This window comes from Hyperolius riggenbachi, chromosome 4, assembly GCF_040937935.1.
Source record: "Hyperolius riggenbachi isolate aHypRig1 chromosome 4, aHypRig1.pri, whole genome shotgun sequence".
Taxonomy (NCBI): domain Eukaryota; kingdom Metazoa; phylum Chordata; class Amphibia; order Anura; family Hyperoliidae; genus Hyperolius; species Hyperolius riggenbachi.
The window spans coordinates 274,763,570-274,789,164 of NC_090649.1; the positions used below are offsets into that span (position 1 = coordinate 274,763,570).

At 42.9% G+C, this 25,595-nt stretch overlaps 1 protein-coding gene across 2 annotated transcripts in view; it reads right to left on the minus strand.

The window, feature by feature from the left end:
- The window catches only part of LOC137570735 (CAP-Gly domain-containing linker protein 1-like), a 376,864-nt gene that overhangs the window by 842 nt on the left and 350,427 nt on the right, over positions 1-25,595 (minus strand). The window contains exons 4-6 of one of the 2 annotated variants that reach the window (XM_068279456.1): positions 23,837-23,941; positions 5,759-5,956; positions 2,653-2,750 (exon numbers count right to left, since the gene is read on the minus strand). In XM_068279456.1, coding sequence (XP_068135557.1) covers positions 2,653-2,750; positions 5,759-5,956; positions 23,837-23,941 — 401 coding nt within the window. The remainder of the gene's footprint in view (positions 1-2,652; positions 2,751-5,758; positions 5,957-23,836; positions 23,942-25,595) is intronic. The other variant, XM_068279458.1, reaches the window with a different exon arrangement.

The window sequence follows — 25,595 nt, forward strand, 5'->3', positions numbered from 1 at the left end:
CTTTTTCTTTTATATTCAAAACTATCTCGGGTACATTTTAAAGAGGAACTATAGTGAAAATAACAATTTCTTTTACTATATTCATTTATAAATTATTTACTCAGTTTGTCCTTTCTAAAATCTTTCCTCTCCCCGATTTACAATCTGAAATTTATCAAAGGTGACAACAGCTTTAGTCCTGCCAGGTGTGCATAGAACTCTCAGGAAATGAACATTCCGCAATACTGCTTGCTTGGCAGTTGGAAAAAAGCCATTATTTCCCACAATGCAACGAGGTTCACAGACTGGGAACTGTCACGGCCAAGGTCGTGACATCGCACTGTGGGAGGGGTTTTACCACAATATCATGGCCCTGATGGTCTGTTTGAGAAAAGGTAAAGAAAGGGAGTATCGGCTACTGATTGGTATCAAGTGCAATATGAGGTTAAAGTTCCTCTTTAAAGCCTCTTGCACAGGTACAAGGCATGTAACCTGGCAGGGCTTGGGATATTGCAGGGACAAGGCTGTACAGATGGGCTAGCGACATGTTCTGTTCCTGTGGGGTGGTCAGAGGGCAATTAGAGCAGCGCAGGAGTGACATCACTGCAGGTGGGGTAAAAGGGAGAACAATGTTCTGAGCCGAAGTAATCTGCAAAGGGAGTGTCGAGGGCTGCTGAACATGCTGGACTCTCCGCAGAGACGATTGTACTTGGCCGAGTTTCATCCAAGCACGTGTACAGGACTTGCTCCATGTTTGTTCAATCTTATTGACTATAGAGCATTTTTTCTGCAAAATTTAGTGACTAGCTCGGTAGCTCTGAATAATACATAGAAGAGCTTAGTTTTTGGTGTGTGTATATATATATATATATATATATATATGTATGTGTATATATATATATATATATGTATGTGTATATATATATATATGTATGTGTATATATATATATATATATATATGTATGTGTATATATATATATATGTATGTGTATATATATATATATATATATATGTATGTGTATATATATATATATATATGTATGTGTATATATATATATATATATGTATGTGTATATATATATATATATATATGTATGTGTATATATATATATATATGTATGTGTATATATATATATATATATATATATATATATATATATGTGTATGTATATATATATATATATAATTTATTTAATTTTACCAAAAACAATTACAAATGAGTTTAATTATGTACTATTTCCATACAGTGACATCTGCTAGCAATTGTATTCTATGAGCTGGTTGACTTTTGTCCACAAGTAATGTTATCTATGTAAAGATCGTGGGGGCAATAAAGATTATGGAAACAAGTTTTTATTGTGTGTAATGCCAAACTGTTATACCCCTTTGAATTTGCATGCAAGTAAGAAAAAAAATTGTAAGCAAACAAAGAGAAATTGAGAGTCCACAATGGTGTAGTATGTTATGCTCACGTATTAAATAAGATAATCTCGATTTGAATGGAAACTCACAAGAGTGAGGCAACCACTGTATAGGCAGATGGGGAGGTTAAACCCAACCCCAATCAGGTTAAAAACTGACTCTCTGTGGATCGATGATGGAGGATACACACCTCCACCAAGCGTGGACAAACTTGCAATCAGTAGAACGGAACAGAGGTGCCAGAAAGAATAAAATATGTTAAAAACACTTTAAAAAGGGAGGTAAGATGCCCTGCCCACTGAGGGCCCAACACTGTTGCTCTTGTTTCTTGCCTGAGGAAGTGTGTTACAGACCTGGGAAACACATTGTGGTTGATTCCCTAATGTTAGCGCTGGGTAACAACAAGAGTTATCAACTGTTACGAGCTCTATAAAACTAAGTGTGCCTTAATTAGTGTCTTTGCACGCTACGAGCCCTATTGGCATCATAGCGTGCGTAATGGGGCAGCGGGCAGTTAGTGCACGCTACGCTGCTGGATTGCAGCATAGTGAATGCTACCAAAATAACACAGCTCCACTCCTCCTGGCATCATCACCAGTGGGTGCAGTCACATTAAAGGACCTGATCCCCGCACTCTGATTGGCCCAATAGGCTGTCTGTCAAGTGATGTCATGTGACAGACAGCCTATTGGGCCAATCGGAGTGCAGGGATCAGGTACTTTAATGTGACTGCACCCGCTGGTGATGATGCCTGGAAAAGTGGAGCTGCGTTATGGTGGTAGCGTTCGCTATGCTGCAATTCAACAGTATAGCGTGCACTAACTGACCGCTGCCCCATTACGCACGCTATGATGCCAATAGGGCTCGTAGCGTGCAATGACACTAATTAAGGCACCCTTAGTTTTATAGCGCACATAACAGCTGATAACGCTTGCTGTCACCCAGCGCTAACATTAGTGAATCAACCCCAATGTGTTTTTGTGGTGTATACAATAAAGCTTTTGTCTAAACCGGACAATTCAAGTCTTCAGTGGAGAGGTAAGTCTACCACTACCTCCCTTTTTAAAGTGTTAAAACGTATTTTATTATTTCTGGCCCCTCTGTTCCGTTCTACAAATTACAAGTCAGAAAAAGTATCTAATTATCTAATACAATTAAACTAGGAAATAACTTTTGTAGCACTGATTCTTGTCGTATCAATTTTTTTTCAAGAAATGTGAAATATTATTTTAACTTCAGTGAGATCAGTACCTGTCATGGTTATCCATATCCGTCACATTCTCAGTTTTCAAGTTCAGCTCCTTGTTTTCCTGCCAAAAACTGCTGATCATTTTGTTAAGTATACTGATCTGAAAAAAAATAATGCACATAAAATACTGTTAAAATACACTTCAATATTAAATCATCTGCTATTTTAGTTATAACAATATACCTTTAAGGTCTAGGACTCAGTAGAATGCTTTTGTGAGCGTTTTTGGATCTCAAAAACGCTTTGCCAAGGAAAGTGGATGGTGCTGTACCCACCAGAGCGATTGCAATTAGAGCTAATTGCAATCGCAGGAATGCAGTATTTGAGAGTTTGTGCTCTGATGTAATGTAATGAGCATGGAAATCGCATCTAAAATTGCTTACAAAGTGCTACCACAAAATGCTAGAGATTGCGATAGTGCTTTGTGATTTGTAGTGGGTCCCAGCCCTTTTTATTCCTTCGAGTTATGTTTCTATTATGGCATCTTTTTGCACATTTATGGTTTCTTGCTCAATTTTGCATCCTGTAAACCCTCTGTAATGAAAACACATGGAGGCTTCTTTTACACTTCCTGCAGCAATATCGATTTGTGATTTTCACTGGATGCTAGCAACACAAGAAAAAAAAAAACACAGCATGCAGGAACTTTTTCAATCACATCAAACATTGGAATTGCATGTAAAATATCAATGAAGTCAGAATTGCATGTAGTGTAAAAGAGCCCTAACAAGAATTCTAAATTGCAATCACAGTGATTCTTGTGACCTCCATCCTGGGTGTTCGTTATTGCATGCTGCTTGATGCACACCATGGTGGCACGTCTTGGTTTTGAGTACAATAAACAGACCCGCAGGGCTTTTGGAGTTATATAAAAAAGAAATAAAAAGAATTGCGGGAAAACAATATATTTATAAGCATCTGTTCTGAGTATAAAACTCCAATGCCAACATAAGATCAGCATTGTGGTTCAAACTTTAACAAATATAGGGAGTCCCCAACTTCCAGTCACCTGAATGAACTAGCCACGGATGCAAAAGGCCCACCGATCCTTTGCAATGTCATGCTACCTCTCCTGTTCTCCACTAGCCCCGTGGGTGCCTGCAGCAATCAGTGACATACTCGTCTCTCTCACAGCTTCCCTTACTGCTGGCTTCTCTTGCATTGCGCAATGACATGATCAGGAGAAGCCGACACTAGGGGGAAAAGTGAAGGGAGAAGACATTGCTGATCGCTGCAGGCGCCCAGGGAGCATAATCTGCTAAAGGAACAGGGCCCACTAATAATACAATCTTGATTTCACAATCTTGCCACTTTTATGTAATATGAGGAACTACCAAAAGTATCCATTCAAAGTATATTTGATCAGTTTACTCTTTTACTACAAGGATTTGGTAAAGTTGTACTATCAAGATTGCATCATTAGTGGCTTCCTTTCAAGGATTTGCGAGGTGAAAAATGAAATGTAACTTTACTTACCTGGGGCTTCTGCCAGCTCCCAGAAGTCATTTATGTCCCTTATCGCAGCTCCGGTCTTCTCCCTGGGTCCTGCTGGCAGCCTCTGAAGGATCGCTGACTCTAAGGGTCGACCTCTTCTGTGCGTGCGTCCACCCTGCACGAGGGCACGCCTACGTTAGCAGGAGTGCACTGCGCAGCAATAGTACACAGGGAGTATAGTATACTCCTGGTAACGAGGGCGTGTTTGCAGGTGGATTGTCGTCCGGGTATGTGCAGAAGACGCCGACCCATCAGGGGTCAGCGATCCTTCAGAGGCTGCCAGCGGGACCCAGGGGAAGACCGGACCTGCGGCGAAGGACATAAATGACTTCTAAGGGCTGGAAGAAGTGCCAGGTAAGTAAAGCTACAATTTAATTTTTCAACTCGCAAAAGGGCTGGTAAATACAATGCAAAATTCACATCTTTTCAATAAACAATCCAATCAAAATGGTTGGATTATCTGTTGCTGTCACTCTGACCAAGTGGGTATATGAATCAAGATGACAGAGAGTGTGGACGCATAAGCATTCAGTGTGCTCCTCCACAGGTGCTCCTCTACACAGGAGAGAGTGTGCGCAGGAGCCCACGACTGGTGGCAACTGACCGGATTACTGGGAGTGGTAGCACCAGAATGGAAGAGGGGCCAAGAGAATGATGAGGGAAGCCACGGTGCTCATTTGGCTGGAGGAAGCCCCAGGTAAGTATAAATATGTGCCAGTGTACCATCTTAGATACACTTTTAACCACTTGATGACCCACCCTTTACCCCCCCTTAAGGACCAGCGCTGTTTTGAGTGATCTGTGCTGGGTGGGCTGTGCAGCCCCCAGCACAGATCAGGTTGCAGGCAGAGAGATCAGATTGCCCCCCTTTTTTTTCCCCCTATGGGGATGATGTGCAGGGGGGGTCTGATCTCTCCTGCCTGCCTGGGTGTTGCGGGGGGGGGGGCACCTCAAAGCCCCCCTCCGCGCGAAATTCCCCCCTCCCTCTCCTACCTGCTCCCCCCCGGGCGATCGAGGCTGCACAGGACGCTATCCGTCCTGTGCAGCCAGTGACAGGACGTCCCCTGTCACATGGCGGCGATCCCCGGCCGCTGATTGGCCGGGGATCGCCGATCTGCCTTACGGCGCTGCTGCGCAGCAGCGCCGTACAATGTAAACAAAGCGGATTATTTCTGCTTGTGTTTACATTTAGCCTGCGAGCCCCCCGCCGTGATTTGACAGGAAGCAGCCGCTCGCGCGAGCGGCTGCTTCCTGATTAATCAGCCTGCAGCTGGCGACGCAGTACTGCGTCGCTGGTCCTGCAGCTGCCACTTTGCCGACGCAAATGTGCTCATTACAGCTGAATTCAGCTATTTATTGAAATTCCAGGAAAGTGTATTTAACTGGATTTTATATTCATTATATTCAGCAGTGTTGCACTGTGGGACACCTCAGGAGCACACTTCAACCTGAATAATCGGAAATACCTTCTGTTTTAAGAATGCAAATTTCTGTTCTGCATAGCATTTTAGCAAGAGAGCTTTTTGGTCCTTTTTAGCCCTTTCACACTCCTAGGAGTTCTGGTTCACCATGAGCTTGCTGGGCAATCTGTAATCATAATTGAGAAGAGAGTACCTTAATCTCGCTTTCTCTAAGATCATTATATGCCTCTTCCATGTCAGACATGAACTCCTTCTCAGAATTCTCCATTGCAAACTTCAGAGCTGCAACTTCTGTTTGTTGTTGGTGTTGATATCCCTCTAGTTTGCTCTGCAACAAAATGATGTCGTTTTCCAAGCACGTGGTGTGGCATTTTTCATGGACGTATTTAACCTTTTAGATGGTGTATTGAACAGACACAAGAACAAAAATGTTTGTTAATTATATATTTTAAGATGATTGCATAATAAAGAAGAGCAAAATTGTACATATGTCTTGCCTCAATATACACTTATCTTAGGGTTTGATCACACATAAAAGGTGTATATTTCCGGCCGGTCCGGTCCAGCCCTGACAGTTTTGTATCAGTTTTCTATGGCAAAAGGTTTACATTTGTGTTCCAGTCAAGTAAAACTAATAGAATAAGAAAGTGTAGATATGCTGCGCCACCTATTCAATATAGCTCTTAACAATAACAACCACACGTCCAAAATGTAGTGCTTTTTTTCCCTTGGCAGGCCAAAAGTCAGTGCGCTGTGTAGAAATCCTCTGGATCAAGGCATAAGTAAAAAATAATCCACTGCGCGCATCCACAACCTAAAAACAGATCATATATAGTGTAATCCTGTTTTTACTGCTACTTCATATATCACACATCCACTGTGCAGGTGAAAATTGAGTGTCCACTCGTGATCCCACCACCTCTAGTATAAGAGCGGCTCACCAGATTATAGCCACCAGATCAGGGTGGGGTACTTGCTCAATATATGGTACATTAGGTTCATCAATGATCCATATCCAATTTCCAAAAGGTTAATTTCTTTTATTCCTCAATAAAAACATATAAAACTTTCATTGCGCAATATGTTAATACAAAATAAAACCACACTGCGCTCCTCGCGCCCTCCGTACACTTACAAGCTCCCCAAAGGAGTTAGTAGCATGTCACAGCGGCAAGTCTGCTGGGCCCGGTGTGCCTCTTCACTGAGTCCGTACGCGGCGTCCCGCTCGGTCCCCTCACGGCGTTCACCTCACCCGTACTTCCGCATACAGCGTCAGGCGTACTGGCTCCGCCCTACGCGTTTCGTCACTATGACTCATCAGGGGCTAGCGTTGCCAGTATGCCAGCCGCATAAGTAGTGTCTATCTCGTGACGTCAGCGCCTCCTTCCGCATAGCGCTGCCCTGAGGCTCACCACTGTCACTTGCCATTACAACGCTAAATATAAAATATGAATACAAAGTGTAAACATGGGTAATTCCTATCTGTTCTAATACAGGACCCACTCCTAATTTAACTACACATATCCCCCCATCCAATGTATATATATATATATATATATATATATATATATACATATATATATATATATATATATTTTAACGCCGCTGGGTCGCGCATGCTCAATAGCAACATACTTCCATTAACAGTGCCATCTTGTGGTAGTCGTACTAAGTGCTCCACATACAAATCCCCACACTAAGTGCAATGATACTCAACCTTTTTGCATAAATTCCCTCAATCATTACTAATGAAACAGTTCAAGTCGAATTCAATACTTAAACCTGTGGGGGCAAATGGACCCAAATTGCATATCCACCTGCCCTCTGCCCTAGATATATCTTTTACTTTACTAGACCCTCTCCATTTTGGTATCCACTTCTCTATCCCCATACATTTTAAACCAGATGGGTCACAATCATGAAACTTCTTGAAGTGGCTAGAGACGCTATGCGTGTCCAGCCCCTTACGAATATTATAAATATGCTCATTTATTCTCTTGTGCAATTGGTAGTTAAACCAGCTGACAAGGGGGGGAGGGGTGGTTGTGATGAACAGGGATCAATATAAAGCCGAAATGGGGAGAATTTTGGGGGATGCACAAACTTATGAAAAATTGAGGGGAAATCCGATGGTTAACTACAAAGGAATTTTGAAGGATATATTGCTAAGTGGGGAAAAAAATGGTATTATTGATACATACGAGTTTAAGTACCTCCTCCCCAATGTACCTAGAACACCGGTGATTTATTTCACCCCTAAGATCCACAAAGATATTGAGAAACCCCCGGGCCGCCCCATAGTCAGTGGGATAGATTCCTTAACGCAACGTATTGGAGAATACATTGATTTTTTCCTCCAGGAGGAGGTCAAGAAACTGCCGGCCTTATTAAAAGACACCAAACATTTATTGAGAATACTGGAAACTGTAGAAGTTAATCAGGACGATTGGATCATTACAGCTGATGTGGCATCGCTATACACAGTGATCCCACACGATAAGGGGACCAAAATAGTGGAGGAGGCCCTATTAAAGGGATCAGAGCTGGATGCGAGACAGATTGGATTTATTTTGGAGTTATTACAGTTTTCCCTTGAACATAATTACTTTTGGTATGATGGTAACTATTATCTGCAGAAACAGGGCTGCGCTATGGGGGCTAAGTATGCCCCCAGCATAGCTAACCTATATATGGGCAGATGGGAAGAACTGATTATTAATAGTGAGGCCAGTCAGAGGGTGATACTGTGGACCCGCTTTATAGACGACCTTATGTTCATATGGAGGGGACCAAGGGATGAATTGGACCAATTTTGTGATGGAATTAACCGTTTGTGGGAGGAGGTGGATCTGACATTTACAATTAGTCAAGAAAAAATACAATTTTTGGATTTGGAATTATGGAAGGGTGACGGAAGGCTGGTAACTAAGACATACTTCAAGCCCACGGACAGAAATGGTTACATCCCCAGATCAAGCTGCCACCATGACAGATGGTTGTCCAATACCCCCAAAGGACAATTAATGCGCATTAAAAGGAATTGCACATACCAAGAGGACTATAAGGTTCAAAGTCAGGCCCTTGTTGAAAGGTTTGTGGAGAAGGAATATGATAGAAGGGAGGTGGAAGAGATAGCTGGGGAGGTGGGGATGATGGAAAGATCAACACTTATTAGTGATACTGTACGTAACCCATTAGGAAATCATGAATATGCATTACAATTGGGATATAGTAACCAGCATAGACAAATTGAAAAGGTGGTCCAAAAGCACTGGAACATCATTAAGATGGATGAGGTATTGGGTAAGTATATACATGAGAAACCGCTGTTTGTATACAGGAAGGCACCTAACCTGAGGTCCAGAATGGTGACTAGCTGTATTGACCCACCTATCATGGAGGGTACTGACCTATTGGGGCAAAAAGGTTTTTTTACCTGCAGGACATGCAGGGGATGCCGTGAGACCTGCCCTGTGAGGGGGGGGGGGGGCACTTTACGGCAAGAAATACTGGTTGGAGACATACCTTAAAACAGTGCATTACATGTAAAACCAGTGGTGTGGTATATGTCCTCTGGTGCCCATGTAGCCTGGAGTATGTGGGCCGCACCACTAGGGTACTGCACAAGAGAATAAATGAGCATATTTATAATATTCGTAAGGGGCTGGACACGCATAGCGTCTCTAGCCACTTCAAGAAGTTTCATGATTGTGACCCATCTGGTTTAAAATGTATGGGGATAGAGAAGTGGATACCAAAATGGAGAGGGTCTAGTAAAGTAAAAGATATATCTAGGGCAGAGGGCAGGTGGATATGCAATTTGGGTCCATTTGCCCCCACAGGTTTAAATATTGAATTCGACTTGAACTGTTTCATTAGTAATGATTGAGGGAATTTATGCAAAAAGGTTGAGTATCATTGCACTTAGTGTGGGGATTTGTATGTGGAGCACTTAGTACTACTACCACAAGATGGCACTGTTAATGGAAGTATGTTGCTATTGAGCATGCGCGACCCAGCGGCGTTAAAATTTATATATATATATATATATATATACATTGGATGGGGGGATATGTGTAGTTAAATTAGGAGTGGGTCCTGTATTAGAACAGATAGGAATTACCCATGTTTACACTTTGTATTAATATTTTATATTTAGTGTTGTAATGGCAAGTGACAGTGGTGAGCCTCAGGGCAGCGCTATGCGGAAGGAGGCGCTGACGTCACGAGATAGACACTACTTATGCGGCTGGCGTACTGGCAACGCTAGCCCCTGATGAGTCATAGTGACGAAAAGCGTAGGGCGGAGCCAGTACGCCTGGCGCTGTATGCGGAAGTACGGGTGAGGTGAACGCCGTGAGGGGACCAAGCGGGACGCCGCGTACGGACTCAGTGGAGAGGCACACCAGGCCCAGCAGACTTGCCGCTGTGACATGCTACTAACCCCTTTGGGGAGCTTGTAAGTGTACGGAGGGCGCGAGGAGCGCAGTGTGGTTTTATTTTGTATTAACATATTGGGCAATGAAAGTTTTATATGTTTTTATTGAGGAATAAAAGAAATTAACCTTTTGGAAATTGGATATGGATCATTGATGAACCTAATGTACCATATATTGAGCAAGTACCCCACCCTAATCTGGTGGCTATAATCTGGTGAGCCGCTCTTATACTAGAGGTGGTGGGATCACGAGTGGACACTCAATTTTCACCTGCACAGTGGATGTGTGATATATGAAGTAGCAGTAAAAACAGGATTACACTATATATGATCTGTTTTTAGGTTGTGGAAGCGCGCAGTGGATTATTTTTTACTTAAAACTAATAGAATACCGATGCAAAACTGACAGAACAGTACTTTCCCATTCCTTTCCTATTTTCAGCACCCCTTACCCTGTTTTCCTTTTTTCACTTAATCATGATTGTTCTTAATATGTACACTAATGTCCTTCTTAGGGGGAAGAATTATGTAGGTGTCTTCTAATAAGAATTCTGTATACAGTGGCTTGCAAAAGTATTCGGCCCCCTTGAAGTTTTCCACATTTTGTCACATTACTGCCACAAACATGAATCAGTTTTATAGGAATTCCACGTGAAAGACCAACACAAAGTGGTGTACACATGAGAAGTGGATCGAAAATCATACATGATTTCAAACCTTTTTTACAAATAAATAACTGCAAAGTGTTTGGAATCATGTATGTTTTTTATTCCACTTCTCATGTGTACACCACTTTGTATTGGTCTTTCACGTGGAATTCCAATAAAATTGATTTATGTTTGTGGCAGTAATGTGACAAAATGTGGAAAACATCAAGGGGGCCGAATACTTTTGCAAACCACTGTAGATGTTAATGATTCTGTGTGTAGATAGATAGATAGATAGATAGATAGATATTATGACTGTTATTCAATTTACATTTCAGTTTCTGAATGTTTAGAATGTTATTTGTTTTTTTATATTCGTGTTAGGGCTCGTTTCCACTGTTGCGGTGTGGAATCGCCTGGATTCCACCGGGGACGAAATCGCATGTGGATGCGTTTCTGCGTGCGGTTTTCCCTGCGATTTCGCATGCGATTTCGCATGGCTAAGAAGCAGGCGAATTTAACCATGTAAAAAAGGAAAAGGAGAGGAGCGCTCTCTGGTGCATTAACTTCTTTAATTATACTTCCTGCACAAGGATGCAAAAATAAAACACGTACAATGTTCAATAAGAATAAAAGCTCATCATGATTATGTTGTATCACCGTGTCCCAGTTGTTACATCACCGATCTGGTCGCCTCCACACTATGGCCAGTAGTAGTGGGTGATCTACGGAATCCGGACACACCAGCGGGGTTTGGAACACAGGATTCTGCGGTAGTTGCCCTGCGCCTAGGACGTCATGACGCGTTTCGGCGTTCCACGCCTTCGTCAGATGACGTCAAGGCGCAGGGGATTGAATTAAAAAGGCTTAGTGTTGCCTGGCAACCGAGCGGGCACGCGTATGGCGGCCGTGTCGGATCAAATTAATAGCACTTGTTTAATTTCCAAACGGGCACGCTTACGGCGGCCGTGTAGGATCAGGTTAACTGTGCGTGTCAAGCCTGTAGTGTATGGAGTTGCCTAGCAACATCCATGGGCTGACTGGATTACTGTGCTCCTATGGCTAGACTAATAGGTTAAGAAGTACCACAAAGGATTTATTAGAACTAAAATTTGGCATTAGTCTCATAGAAAAATGCCTATTAAAAATAATTAAAAGCAATAAGCTCTTATAGAGATAAAAGAAAATGTTTTATATATCAAAAACTGGATGTATTAAAATTTGGCAAACATGCTCTGGTCAAGTTGTATGACGTTGGGGAAACTCGTGTGGATGATTTCATTTCCAATCCAATCAAAAGCTAGAGGTTGGCCCGCAAAGGTGAAAAGGGCTGTAGCGCATGTATATATACAAAATGTAGCGTAAACAACGGTAATGCTACATGCTAATACATGCGTGCTGATTAGAGGGTTACGATGGGGAAAGGATACCCTAGCTGCAACAAATATAAATAAAAGTAAAACTGAGAGTAAAAAATGAAGAAATAGTATGTTCACAGGATTGTTGTGAACTAAACTGACTAGCCGTTTGGCGGGCATGTGTCAGGTTGTAATAATGACATATCCTTGAAGTGGAAAATGAATTATATATTAAATGATAGCTTTAAACTATCCTATACGGGGAGTGAATTAATTATAGTGGAGGATCTCACCAATGACCGCCGGAATTGCGTGTAACAAATTAGATACGATTGTAGTATTGTCACAACACAATCAATGCTACAAGGAGGAATTACATACATATCAATAAAAATGCAAAAGGATAAAAACAGGATTAAAAATAAGATAACTTGAATATTGTATAAAAGATATATACAATATATATTACTTTTACAAATAATGATCAAAACCAATTTGCATGGTGGTTTTCTTCCTCTTGCGGGACTATACAGGTTCACACAGAGAAGAATGACAGAGGGACCTATACAATAAGTACTATAAATAAGGGATACATAAATATAAATATGCACACAGGTTGCTGTACAAGCTGTAAGAACAGCCTGTGTGCATTGCTACCTCATCTTAATCTATACATTAGAGGGGGGATCTTAGACACCATTATAACGTGCACCATCGTGCCTTGCTAGAACTGACCAATTGTCTAGGGATGTTAAACATAAAACGACCAATGGAAAAAAGTCATGTATATTCCACAGGCCGGTGTGCAAGATGTTTACAGTACATTTATATACTATCACATGTATGTAGGTTGACATAGATGTATGGGTAGATGCCCATATAGTAAGGGGAATTTTCAAAAGACATACACCGCCTGAGGGAGGGGGGAGTGAGAGGGGGGGGGGGAGGGTTCGCTTATTCCCTGTCTCTGTTACTATACCTAATAGTCATAAATAAGTTAGATATAGGTAGCTACTTCTAGGCCTTCATTAAGTCCTACAGGGGTCAATGAGTTCAACCTAAAGATCCAGTATGTCTCTCTTTCACATAATCTTTTGTAACGTAGACCTTTGTTGGTATCTTTTTTAATATTTTCAATTCCCATGATCTTCAGGCTGTCAGGCCGTCCTTCATGAGTTTCTGTAAAATGCCTCGGGACAGAGTGTTTAATGCTCCCGCCTTGTATGTTTCTTTTATGTTCCCCTAACCGTTGCCGTAGAGGTCTGGTTGTCCTTCCGACGTAGTATTTAAAAGGGCACCCACAAGTTAGAACATACACTACAAAGGAGGAATCACAATTGATGAAATCTTTTACTTGGATGATGTTACCTTCGCTATCTGTAATCTGAGAGGTGCGGTGTTGGATGTATGAACAGCATCCGCAACGCTTCTTACTACATTTAAAGTTGCCTTTAAGTTGTGGGAACAGGGTTAGTGATGCACCATAGATAGCGAAGGTAACATCCCAAAGGGAATTGAAAATATTAAAAAAGATACCAACAAAGGTCTACGTTACAAAAGATTATGTGAAAGAGAGACATACTGGATCTTTAGGTTGAACTCATTGACCCCTGTAGGACTTAATGAAGGCCTAGAAGTAGCTACCTATATCTAACTTATTTATGACTATTAGGTATAGTAACAGAGACAGGGAATAAGCGAACCCTCCCCCCCCCCTCTCACTCCCCCCTCCCTCAGGCGGTGTATGTCTTTTGAAAATTCCCCTTACTATATGGGCATCTACCCATACATCTATGTCAACCTACATACATGTGATAGTATATAAATGTACTGTAAACATCTTGCACACCGGCCTGTGGAATATACATGACTTTTTTCCATTGGTCGTTTTATGTTTAACATCCCTAGACAATTGGTCAGTTCTAGCAAGGCACGATGGTGCACGTTATAATGGTGTCTAAGATCCCCCCTCTAATGTATAGATTAAGATGAGGTAGCAATGCACACAGGCTGTTCTTACAGCTTGTACAGCAACCTGTGTGCATATTTATATTTATGTATCCCTTATTTATAGTACTTATTGTATAGGTCCCTCTGTCATTCTTCTCTGTGTGAACCTGTATAGTCCCGCAAGAGGAAGAAAACCACCATGCAAATTGGTTTTGATCATTATTTGTAAAAGTGATATATATATTGTATATATCTTTTATACAATATTCAAGTTATCTTATTTTTAATCCTGTTTTTATCCTTTTGCATTTTTATTGATATGTATGTAATTCCTCCTTGTAGCATTGATTGTGTTGTGACAATACTACAATCGTATCTAATTTGTTACACGCAATTCCGGCGGTCATTGGTGAGATCCTCCACTATAATTAATTCACTCCCCGTATAGGATAGTTTAAAGCTATCATTTAATATATAATTCATTTTCCACTTCAAGGATATGTCATTATTACAACCTGACACATGCCCGCCAAACGGCTAGTCAGTTTAGTTCACAACAATCCTGTGAACATACTATTTCTTCATTTTTTACTCTCAGTTTTACTTTTATTTATATTTGTTGCAGCTAGGGTATCCTTTCCCCATCGTAACCCTCTAATTAGCACGCATGTATTAGCATGTAGCATTACCGTTGTTTACGCTACATTTTGTATATATACATGCGCTACAGCCCTTTTCACCTTTGCGGGCCAACCTCTAGCTTTTGATTGGATTGGAAATGAAATCATCCACACGAGTTTCCCCAACGTCATACAACTTGACCAGAGCATGTTTGCCAAATTTTAATACATCCAGTTTTTGATATATAAAAAAATTTATTTTATCTCTATAGGAGCTTATTGCTTTTAATTATTTTTAATAGGCATTTTTCTATGAGACTAATGCCAAATTTTAGTTCTAATAAATCCTTTGTGGTACTTCTTAACCTATTAGTCTAGCCATAGGAGCGCAGTAATCCAGTCAGCCCATGGATGTTGCTAGGCAACTCCATACACTACAGGCTTGACACGCACAGTTAACCTGATCCTACACGGCCGCCGTAAGCGTGCCCGTTTGGAAATTAAACAAGTGCTATTAATTTGATCCGACACGGCCGCCATACGCGTGCCCGCTCGGTTGCCAGGCAACACTAAGCCTTTTTAATTCAATCCCCTGCGCCTTGACGTCATCTGACGAAGGCGTGGAACGCCGAAACGCGTCATGACGTCCTAGGCGCAGGGCAACTACCGCAGAATCCTGTGTTCCAAACCCCGCTGGTGTGTCCGGATTCCGTAGATCACCCACTACTACTGGCCATAGTGTGGAGGCGACCAGATCGGTGATGTAACAACTGGGACACGGTGATACAACATAATCATGATGAGCTTTTATTCTTATTGAACATTGTACGTGTTTTATTTTTGCATCCTTGTGCAGGAAGTATAATTAAAGAAGTTAATGCACCAGAGAGCGCTCCTCTCCTTTTCCTTTTTTTCTGTTTTTTCCAGTAACGTTTACATTGATCCCAAAAGTAAACAAGGAGCAGCACTCATTGGTGGCATAACGAACTTTCTTTCTGATGACATTACCTTGCTGAGCGCAGCGGATTAACTTGGAATTGTTGTTCGAATTTAACCATGTCACTGCCTGTGTAAATTGCCATACCATTACATGCGAAATCGCACGCGGAATCGCGGGGGAAACCACATGACAAAGCCGCATGCGATTTCCCTATTAAATACATTGCGGGCGATTCGCCCACATTCATGCTGCACGCGAAATCTGATGGCTCTGCCGTGCAGATTTCCCCCGCACACCAAAACGCACCCGCACGACGCACAAGTGGAAACAATCCCATCCACTTGTATTGCCTATGCGAATCCGCATGCAGTGGCTGCATGCGGATTCGCTATAGTGGAAACGAGCCCTCACATGAAAATGGTAGTAATTCCTCTTTATTCAATGGTATTAGGCACTTAGTTGTCATAATCTTTTTTTAGTCACAAGATGGCAGTACCCACGAGCTACAATACAGGAGTAATGCAGACAGAGCTCTATATAAATTAATTTAGTTACATGAGAGGTGTCACCTGGCGAAGGAGATGGCCCCCGAAAAACGTAGTGACACGTGAACTCAATTTGAGTGGTGGGACGTGCACTGCCTGCAATAGATGGACCGGGATACGACTGAGGGTTGTCTCTTGCCATTGCTATGGCGAGAGTTCCAATTTTGATCTCCTCCAGCCGTTGCATACTCCACTTTCATATGATAGGTGCATTTGTATTTGTGTGTGATTTTACATTAAAGGGAACCTAAACTGAGAAGGATATGTATATTTCCTTTTAAACAATACCAGTTGCCTGGCAGTACTGCTGATCTCTTTGGCTGCAATAGTGGCTGAATCACAGACCTGAAACAAGCATGCAGCTAATCCAGTCTGACTTCAGTCAGAGGCAGAGCACCTGATCTGCATGCTTGTTCAGGGGCTGTGGCTAAAAGTATTAGAGACACAGGATCAGCAGGAGAGTCAGGCAACTGGTATTATTTTAAAAGGAAAAATCTATATCCTTGTCAGTTTAGGTTCTCTTTAAAGTGAACCCAAGGTGAGAGTGATAAGGAGGTGTTTCTGACAATATTGTCAGAGCTGCTTGTTTTTGTTGTAATTCAGACACTACTGCAGCCAAATAGATGAGCAAGGCTGCCAGTCAACTGGTATTGTTTAAAAGGAAATAAATAGGACAGCCTCCATATTACTCTCACTCAGTGGTGTAACAATAGGGGATACAGAGGTAGCAACCGCATCGGGGCCCTTGGGCTGGAGGGCCCCATGGGGCCCGCCCATCAAACACAGTATTAACTCTTTATTGGTCCTGTGCTGATAATATTTATTTCTATTGTTGATTTGAATAGTAGTGATCATTAATACACTGTTCCCCATCCCCTTGTTGCACCTCTAACACTGTGGTTGTCCTTGATTGTTTTTGGTTTGTTGTATCAATTGTTATCTAAACTTGCATTAGGGCCCATGGCTTCTTAGCTACACCACTGCTCTCACTCTTGCCCCAAGTTCACTTTAAAACAGGGATGTCAAACCAGTCCTTCGAGGGCCGAGGTCCTCACACATTTTTGATACAGCTCAAATGAATTGATGGGTCTGAATGAGGAAAGGTGTGGCCCATCAGGTAGAACACATTCCTCTCTTTCTCAGTCCATCCTAAACACTGGCATGGATCTGGCTCTCCAGGCCTGGAGTTTGACACCTGGGCTTTAAAACGATAATATGGCATGCCGGCACATACATGTTTTTCTTCTTGTTGCACTGCAATGAAGCAGCAGGTCTCCTGAAAAGCAGATGCAAACAAAGCAACAGTCCTAATAATATGAGAATACTGAAGAGATCAAAAGCTTTGCCTTTTTTGGCAGATGAATGAGACAGATTTTATGTCATATTGCGATCCCTGCTGTGCACACTTTATAGTTAAAATGTTTAACCCTTAACTACTTTAGGACCATAGGCTTACACGCAACCTTTTCTTTTCTTAATCACATCGTTTGGCAATCTGACTTATGGAAATGAAAGGCCAAATGCACAGGAAAGAAAGACCTTTGAACTCAACATTGTAAGTATTTGACACAAAAGACCAAGGCCTGAGCATTGACCTGGTCTCTATCTACTATGTTTACTGCTAACCTCACCTCTGATAATCTTTTCCACCACATCCCCGAACTTTAATTTACAACAGTTTATTCTGGTGCTACATCCCCTCGTGGGCCAATGGAGCTGACTCTTTATAGTCACATTCTTGTGTCACAAATTCCGGAACAGGGATGGTCAGTAAGATGCAGGGCCGGCGCTACCATTAAGGCAAAGGAGGCAGCTGCCCCAGGGCCCCAGAGCTTGTAGGGGCCCCCAGTAGCTACAAGAGGAAAAAAATTTTTTTCAAATCGGCCTTATAGTTTTTGAGAAAATCGATTTTAAAGTTTCAAAGGAAAAAAAATACACATTTAAAAACCTGCCGAATTAATGGTTAATAGCAAATCCACCTTAAATGCTAGAAACCCTAAATTTGCAGGATATGTTAAGGAGATCATTAGGAATAAGAGGACAAAACAATTTTTCAAAAAGACCTTATAGTTTTTGAGAAAATCGATTTTAAAGTTTCGAAGGAAAAAAGTATACTTTTAAATGCGGTAAATGTCACTTTTAGTAGCAAACCTAACGGTAGTGTAATTTTACATGCTTCAAACGAAAGCGCAATAAATTTCCTGACGGGGTTTCCAGGGGGTCTATGCGCAGCCGCAGCGCTTTGGCCAGGAATCGCTATACAGCCGCAATATGGCTTTATGAAGATCCCTGGCATTTTTTCCTATTTTCCCAATTTTTATTTTTTTTATGTTTAGAGTGTGGGAATTTAAAAAAAAAAAAAATTATGTGGGGTCCCCCCTCCTGAAACTTTTTAACCCCTTGTTCCCCATGCAGGCTGGGATAGCCAGAATGTGGAGCTCCGACCGATTGGGACTTCACACCCTGACTATACCAGCTGCAAAAAAGGTCCCCTAATGCCGATTTTTGTTCCGGGGTATATGTTGGGGGGGGGGGGCCCAGGTTTATTTTGCCCTGGGGCCCCATTGTTGCTTAAACCGGCCCTGGTAAGATGCAAATAATTCTGATTGTTAAACTGATTTCTGGTAATATTTTATTGTAGAATCATACATTTTATTCACAGTTATTACCCACTTTGCAAATCATGGTGGACCTTCTATAGGGATAGTCCAGCACTGCATGCATGCTGCATAGCACCCTTTCTGGTAATGGAGATATTAGGAAAGAGGCGAATGTAATCTGTTACTTCTGAATAAGTATGTAATCTGATTCCCACAAACAGAAGGTGAAGGTAATACCAATGGCAGGTGATCTGGTTACAATGGCATTTAGCAAGGGGTAGGCTATATTAGGCAGCAAGTGAGTAGTCCATTAGCAAGCATTAAAGGGGGGCAATATAGAACTCATTATACAGAAATGTTACATCCAACTCCAGGAAAACAGTAAACACGAATATATACACCTAAGACAAGCTTTTTCAGAATAAGCTGGTTTATCCCACAATTAATTTGTTTGTTTTGGTCAGATGAGGGGTATATGTACTGTTGTCTCAAAGTTGGTAAGAAGACGTCCACAGAGGTCCAGATGCAATCAATTATTTAATGGCTGATTTCAGCTGGCTGAGGCTTATGGAAATGGAATGCAAGTTGTTGGAGGATGAGGGTGGAGTAGCCTCCCTGGCGGTATGGACGAGCTGAGGTCGTCCAGCAAAAACTTGCAAAAAACGTTAATGACGAGCTGAGCTCGTCCATGCCGACAGGGAGATTTCCTGTTTCTCTGCCCCGCCGGCTGCATTTTTTTCTTATCAGATGGATTCCCCAGGATGGCTGGATGCCTGACTGCACACTGTGGGTAGCGATCTGTGCTACCCACAGCGTGCAGAACAAGCATCCAGCCACCCTAGGGAATCCCTGGGCAGCCAGCGGGGCAGAGAATGTGCGGGGGGTCCCCCTTGTATGTGGAGGCTGTGCTGGCGGGGGATCCCCCTCTGTGCGGGCGGGGGGAACCCCTTTATATGGTGGCTGTTGCGGGCAGGGGATCCCCCTCTGTGTGGGCGGGGGGATCCCCCTTCTATTGTGGCTTTTGCGGGCGGGGGGATCCCCCTTCTATTGTGGCTTTTGCGGGCGGGGGGATCCCCCTCTGTGCGGGTGGGGGGATCCCCCTTCTATTGTGGCTGTTGCGGGCGGCCTATCCCCCTCCCTCCCGATGTCCCCCCTCCCGATCTCCTCCCCCGCCCCCCCCTCTCTAAGCCCATTGAGTAAATAGATTTACTCACCGAGGGCTTTCTCCAGCGACGGCAGCAGCACTTCCTCCTCCATCTCCGAAGTCCCGGTCTCTGTACAGTTACATTACGAGGCTTGGTGAAGTCACCAAGTCTCGTAATGTAACTGTACAGAGAACGAGACTTCAGAGATGGAGGAGGAAGTGCTGCTGCCGTCGCTGGAGAAAGCCCTCGGTGAGTAAATCTATTTACTCAATGGGCTTAGAGAGGGGGGGGGGGAGATCGGGAGGGGGGACATCGGGAGGGAGGGGGATAGGCCGCCCGCAACAGCCACAATAGAAGGGGGATCCCCCCACCCGCACAGAGGGGGATCCCCCCGCCCGCAAAAGCCACAATAGAAGGGGGATCCCCCCGCCCGCACAGAGGGGGATCCCCTGCCTGCAACAGCCACCATATAAAGGGGTTCTCCCCGCCCGCACAGAGGGGGATCCCCCGCCAGCACAGCCTCCACATACAAGGGGGATCCCCCGCACATTCTCTGCCCCGCTGGCTGCCCAGGGATTCCCTAGGGTGGCTGGATGCTTGTTCTGCACGCTGTGGGTAGCACAGATCGCTACCCACAGTGTGCTGGGGGGGGGGGGGGGGAGGATCGGGAGGGGGACATCTGGCTACCTATAAATCTGGCTAAACACCTGGCTCACTATATACCTGGCTAAACATCTGGCTCACTATATACCTGGCTAAACATCTGGCTCACTATATACCTGGCTAAACCTCTGGCTCACTATATACCTGGCTAACTATACTTGGCTAACTATACCTGGCTGCACATCTGGCTAACTATACCTGGCTGCACATCTTCTACCTATACATCTGGGTCTTATACTCACCATTGGCATGCTGATCCCTCGTCGCGTACCTCTGATAGCTTCCCCAGTGTGTTCTTCCATGTCCCTTGGCGGATTTTGCTTCTTCCTCAGCGATCACATGTCCCCCGTTGATCAGCGTTGATGACACCAGGGTCACACAGCGTCATCAACATCTTGCAGAAAACACTTTTTTTTTTTATAAATTGAATTCAATACAATAATCTGTATTAAATTTAATATAAAAAAAAAATTGGTTGCAAAAAAAAATGGTTGCAAATTATTGGAAATTAATTGAAACACTTTTTGCACGGAAATCCTGGGGAAACTGAACGCCAGGTTGTGACAGAGCCATTTGCTGCCTGGTATGGTGAATGTCTCTGCATGCAGAGTAGGACCAGGTTGGAGTATATCAGAACTACATCCCACAATTACAGTACATGTTATTCCAACTCGACTATTGCAGTCATCTCTTGCTATTTACAGTTAGCTTTGCGTGCCTTGCTGTGGGCAGTTGAGAGGATATAATCTACAACTGAAAACTAGGTGGGTATTGACATGCATGCTATAAAATATTTACACCCATAATAGTTTTACCTACTATAATGTGAGAGACTTTTGGAGGATCTCATTAGCCAGGAATTCATTATTAAGAGTCTCATTAACTCATATTTCAGATTGACCGGATTGACTAAGCTGGAAAACCTTCCAACAAATTGTACAGGAAAACAGAGTACAATTTATCGGCCTCTGTGTGAATAACATAAAAAATGTAATTTTTTTAAAGTTTAAATCAAGTAATTTTTAGGTTTAGATTAACTTAAAATTCTACATAATTAAGTATGCAGAAATTCTTAGTTCACGAATCAGTATGATTTAGTTGTAAGGAATACATGTAAATATGCAAAATTATATATGCCATCATCCAGCTGTGCTCACTATTGCACTTTTTCATAACCAAGTGCTAGAGATTACTGCTAGTGTGTCTCCTCAGGTTCAGACAATCTAACCTCTCCATTGACATCTTTTCATCCTCAATCACAAAAGCCACTGCTTGAAAACCATCTCTAGATTCCACTACAATCGCCATATGCAGATGACACACAACTGTACCTCTTGGCCCCAGTCCTTAAAGTAGTTATCAGGCATTTTAAAAGAAAATAAGTGCTACTTACCCGGGGCTTCCTCCAGCCCCAAGCTCCCAGCATGTCCCTCACCCCCGCTGCGTCCCGGTCCCCGGCGATGACGTCAGGCCGACCCGGAGGATGACCTGTAGTGTGCCTGCGCGAACGGCACTGTCAATCACCACCACGTGGACCGGATAGTACTGCGCAGGCGCAGTAGTTCTGTGCCTGCGCAGTACACTCCGGCCCACGTGGCGGTGATTGACAGTGCCGCTCGCGCAGGCGCAGTACAGGCCGACCAGGAGGTCGGCCTGACGTCATCGCTGGGGTCCGGGAGGCAGCGGCGGCGAACAGCTGACGGTGGAGCTGCGGCGAGGGACATGCTGGGAGCTTGGGGCTGGAGGAAGCCCCCGGCGGTAAGTACCACTTATTTCTTTTACAATGCCTTGATAACTCCTTTAAGGGCCCTTTTCCACTTGCAAGTGCAATCGCAAATGAATTTCGGCTTGCAAAGGCTTCTTTTTCTACTCCACTCGATTGCAATGTTCATCGTCGGGAGTGAAACGCAATCATGGCAATAATCATGCAGCACTACGATTGCGCTTGGGGAAAAATGAAATGCTCTAATGGAAAAAGTGCACCACGATATACATGTAAATCACAGTGCACTAGCAATCGGCAAAACAACAGAAATCCACCTCTCTGCCTGATATAACAATACATATTAATAACACCCCTATAACCTCAGTTCCCAAAGGACGGTGATTATGGGTAATATTTGACTCCTCTCTCTCTTTTATTCCTCATCCTCACATTCACTCCCTAACCAGCTCCTGTCATCTCCAACTCAAAAAACATATCGCATCTGACCTTTTCTCACTTAGGACACAAATAAAATGTTGGTACATTATTTTTTAAAGGGAACCTAAACTGAGAAGGATATGGATTTTTCCTTTTAAAATAATACCAGTGCCTGACTCTCCTGCTGATCCTGTGTCTCTAATGCTTTTAGCCACAGCCCCTGAACAAGCATGCCGATCAGGTGCTCTGACTGAAGTCAGACTGGATTAGCTGCATGCTTATTTCAGGTGTGTGATTCAGCCACTGTTGCAGCAAAGAAACCAGCAGGACTGCCAGGCACCTGGTGTTGTTTAAAAGGAAACATCCATATCCCTCTAGCAGTGGCATAGCTAAGGAGCTGTGGGACCCGATGCAAGTTATACAATGGGGCCCCCAAGCACTCTATACAGAACAATTAATACGGCGCACCAAAACCTGCCAATGGCAACTACAGTGTCAGAGGTGCTAGAAGGGGATGGGGAACAATTTGTTGATGATTACCACTATTCAAAGTATCTTTAGAAGTGATTTTTATGAGCACAGGACCAATAGAGAGCTAATACTGTAGTTGAGAGAGGGCCCTTCAGGGCCCCTCTGGCCCAAGGGCCCCGATGCGGTCGCTACCTCTGCACCCCCTATTGCTACGCCCCTGCCCTCTAGATCCCATAACCTCTAGATTGTAAGCCTTTGGGCAGGGTCCTCATCCTTTTGTGTCCTACCTGATCATGCACCTCCATTACTGTGAACCCATGCTATGCATCTGAGTGAACCTAACTTGCCTAATCTACATGCTCAATCCAATGACTAAGCATTACCTGGCACTCATACTGTGCAGTGTGATCTGTTTTTCTATTATTCCTGTATTGTCATATTGCTGTATGTCACCCCTAAATATTGTCTGTAACCTAAATTAATGTTCAGCGCTGCGTAATATGTTGGCGCTTTATAAATACAATAAATAAATAAATATCCCTCTCAGTTTAGGTTCCCTATATCTCGTTTGGACTATTGTAATATACTGCTTTGTAGGCCTAAAGCTTAGGCGGAAAAAAAATCACATGGCCTGTACCCTATTATGAGGAAAATGCCTTCCTAAATACACATACAGTATATAGTTATAAATAATACACTGAAGCAAGGTATTTAACACCCTATAACTAGCAAAAGAGCTAATTTCTCTTACCCTAGCATCCTCCAAATTCTTTTGCAGTTTGCAAATCTTGGTCTTTTCAAACAATAGGCTTAGCTCTAAATCCTTAATATAATCAGTGTCTGATATGGTAGTGTCCTGTCAGTAAGGAGAGAGCAGAATGAACATAACAATGTCCCCACTACTGTACAAGAGGTAGCAAAGGTCCATCCGAACCTCTTTATTCACAAGTACTCAGAATATATGCATTGAAAGGCAACTTTGTGCATGCTTAATATGCATGTATAGGACCTAATCACAAACGGGTAGATTCAATAAACTGCGGTAAGCAGAATAAAGTGTAAAGTCTTACCACTTGATGAGTAGAGCGTATTGAAATACATGTAAGAATTTTCACATATTATTATGCACTAGTGACCTTAGCCTGTTTAAAAATGGGCTAGGTCTGTCACTAATCCGCCGTGCGCGCGCCTGCTTCGTGCACACATGCTCCACGTCCGCCCACCGCCTCTGGCCCCGTCCTCCTCCCGCTCTCGGCAGTGTCTCTGCGTCTTGTCCCTGCACATGCGCAGTGCTAAAAAGCACTGACACACGGACAGACACAGGGACACTTGCCTATTATTATAAGGGATACTGGAGGTTAATCTACCCCATAGAAACAAATTGGATTCATACATGAAGTGTATAGTGATACAGCATCTACATACATATAAAGGAAAGCTGTGAGCAGTTGTGCTGGTGTTCGAATTTCCAATATTGAATGCTTCACATGAATCTGATGCTTCCTCCATCCTAGCCAGAGGGAGGAAGCATTGATGTCCTGTGAAGAGCACCATGAAACACAAGTAAGTGAACTCCCCGTGACCTTGTGGCATTCGGGATAATTCGAACACTAATGAACAAGCCCTAATTGTTGCCTGTGCCTCTACTCTAGCAAGACATTGATGAATCAAAAACCCTTTCAGTGATGGACAGTAACAAGCAACAAGTAACAATGGCTCACATGCTCATGTTAAAATAAACATTTGTCAAACTTAAAATAGAACTATATAAAGTACATGAATAAGCACTGGGCAAGTAATGGAAATTGCTTATTACAGAACGGACCAGGTAGATCAACAGAGAGGAGGTGGAGGAACCATTTGGAATCATTGAATATATTTTTATTGTTGCTTTTATTTGATTTTGCAGATAGGTATGTTGTTGTATTACATTATACATGTATGCCAGGGGGAGACACGATGGGGTCAATTCATAAAAGGCTGTGCAAGAAAAGAATCTTGTTGGGAAAATACCGCATTCAGTATTTTAGACTTTTGTGTGCTACTTCATAAAAATGTTTACAGCTGCGATAGAAGTTCATGAATTTCCCGAACTAAGCTGGCGGTAACATGATAAGCTGCCTGAGTTGATGCATGTCCTTTGTGCAGAGACAGCGTTACAATAAAAAAGGCATCCCCAACTTCCATTTAGATGTTCATTTTTTGTTATAATGCTTCTGTTTGCCCTGAATCTGCGCTGAATCTGTCTATTAGTCTTTCTAAACAATCTATTTAATTGCCACAGCTTAGAAGAAATTCAAGAAATGTTACACATGTAGGCTTTCTGATGTAAAAAACATATGAAAACAGGTACCCAAGAGGTTAAAAAAACACAGCCTGGGGTATTCTGGGAAGCCTTGTTTGTTCTGCTCTCACCGCTGCTGCCTGGGAGATCTGTCCCCATTAACTTTCCTGTTATCGCTCTCTTATCTCCTCTTCAAAGCAGACGGTAATGGCACGGAGAATACCGC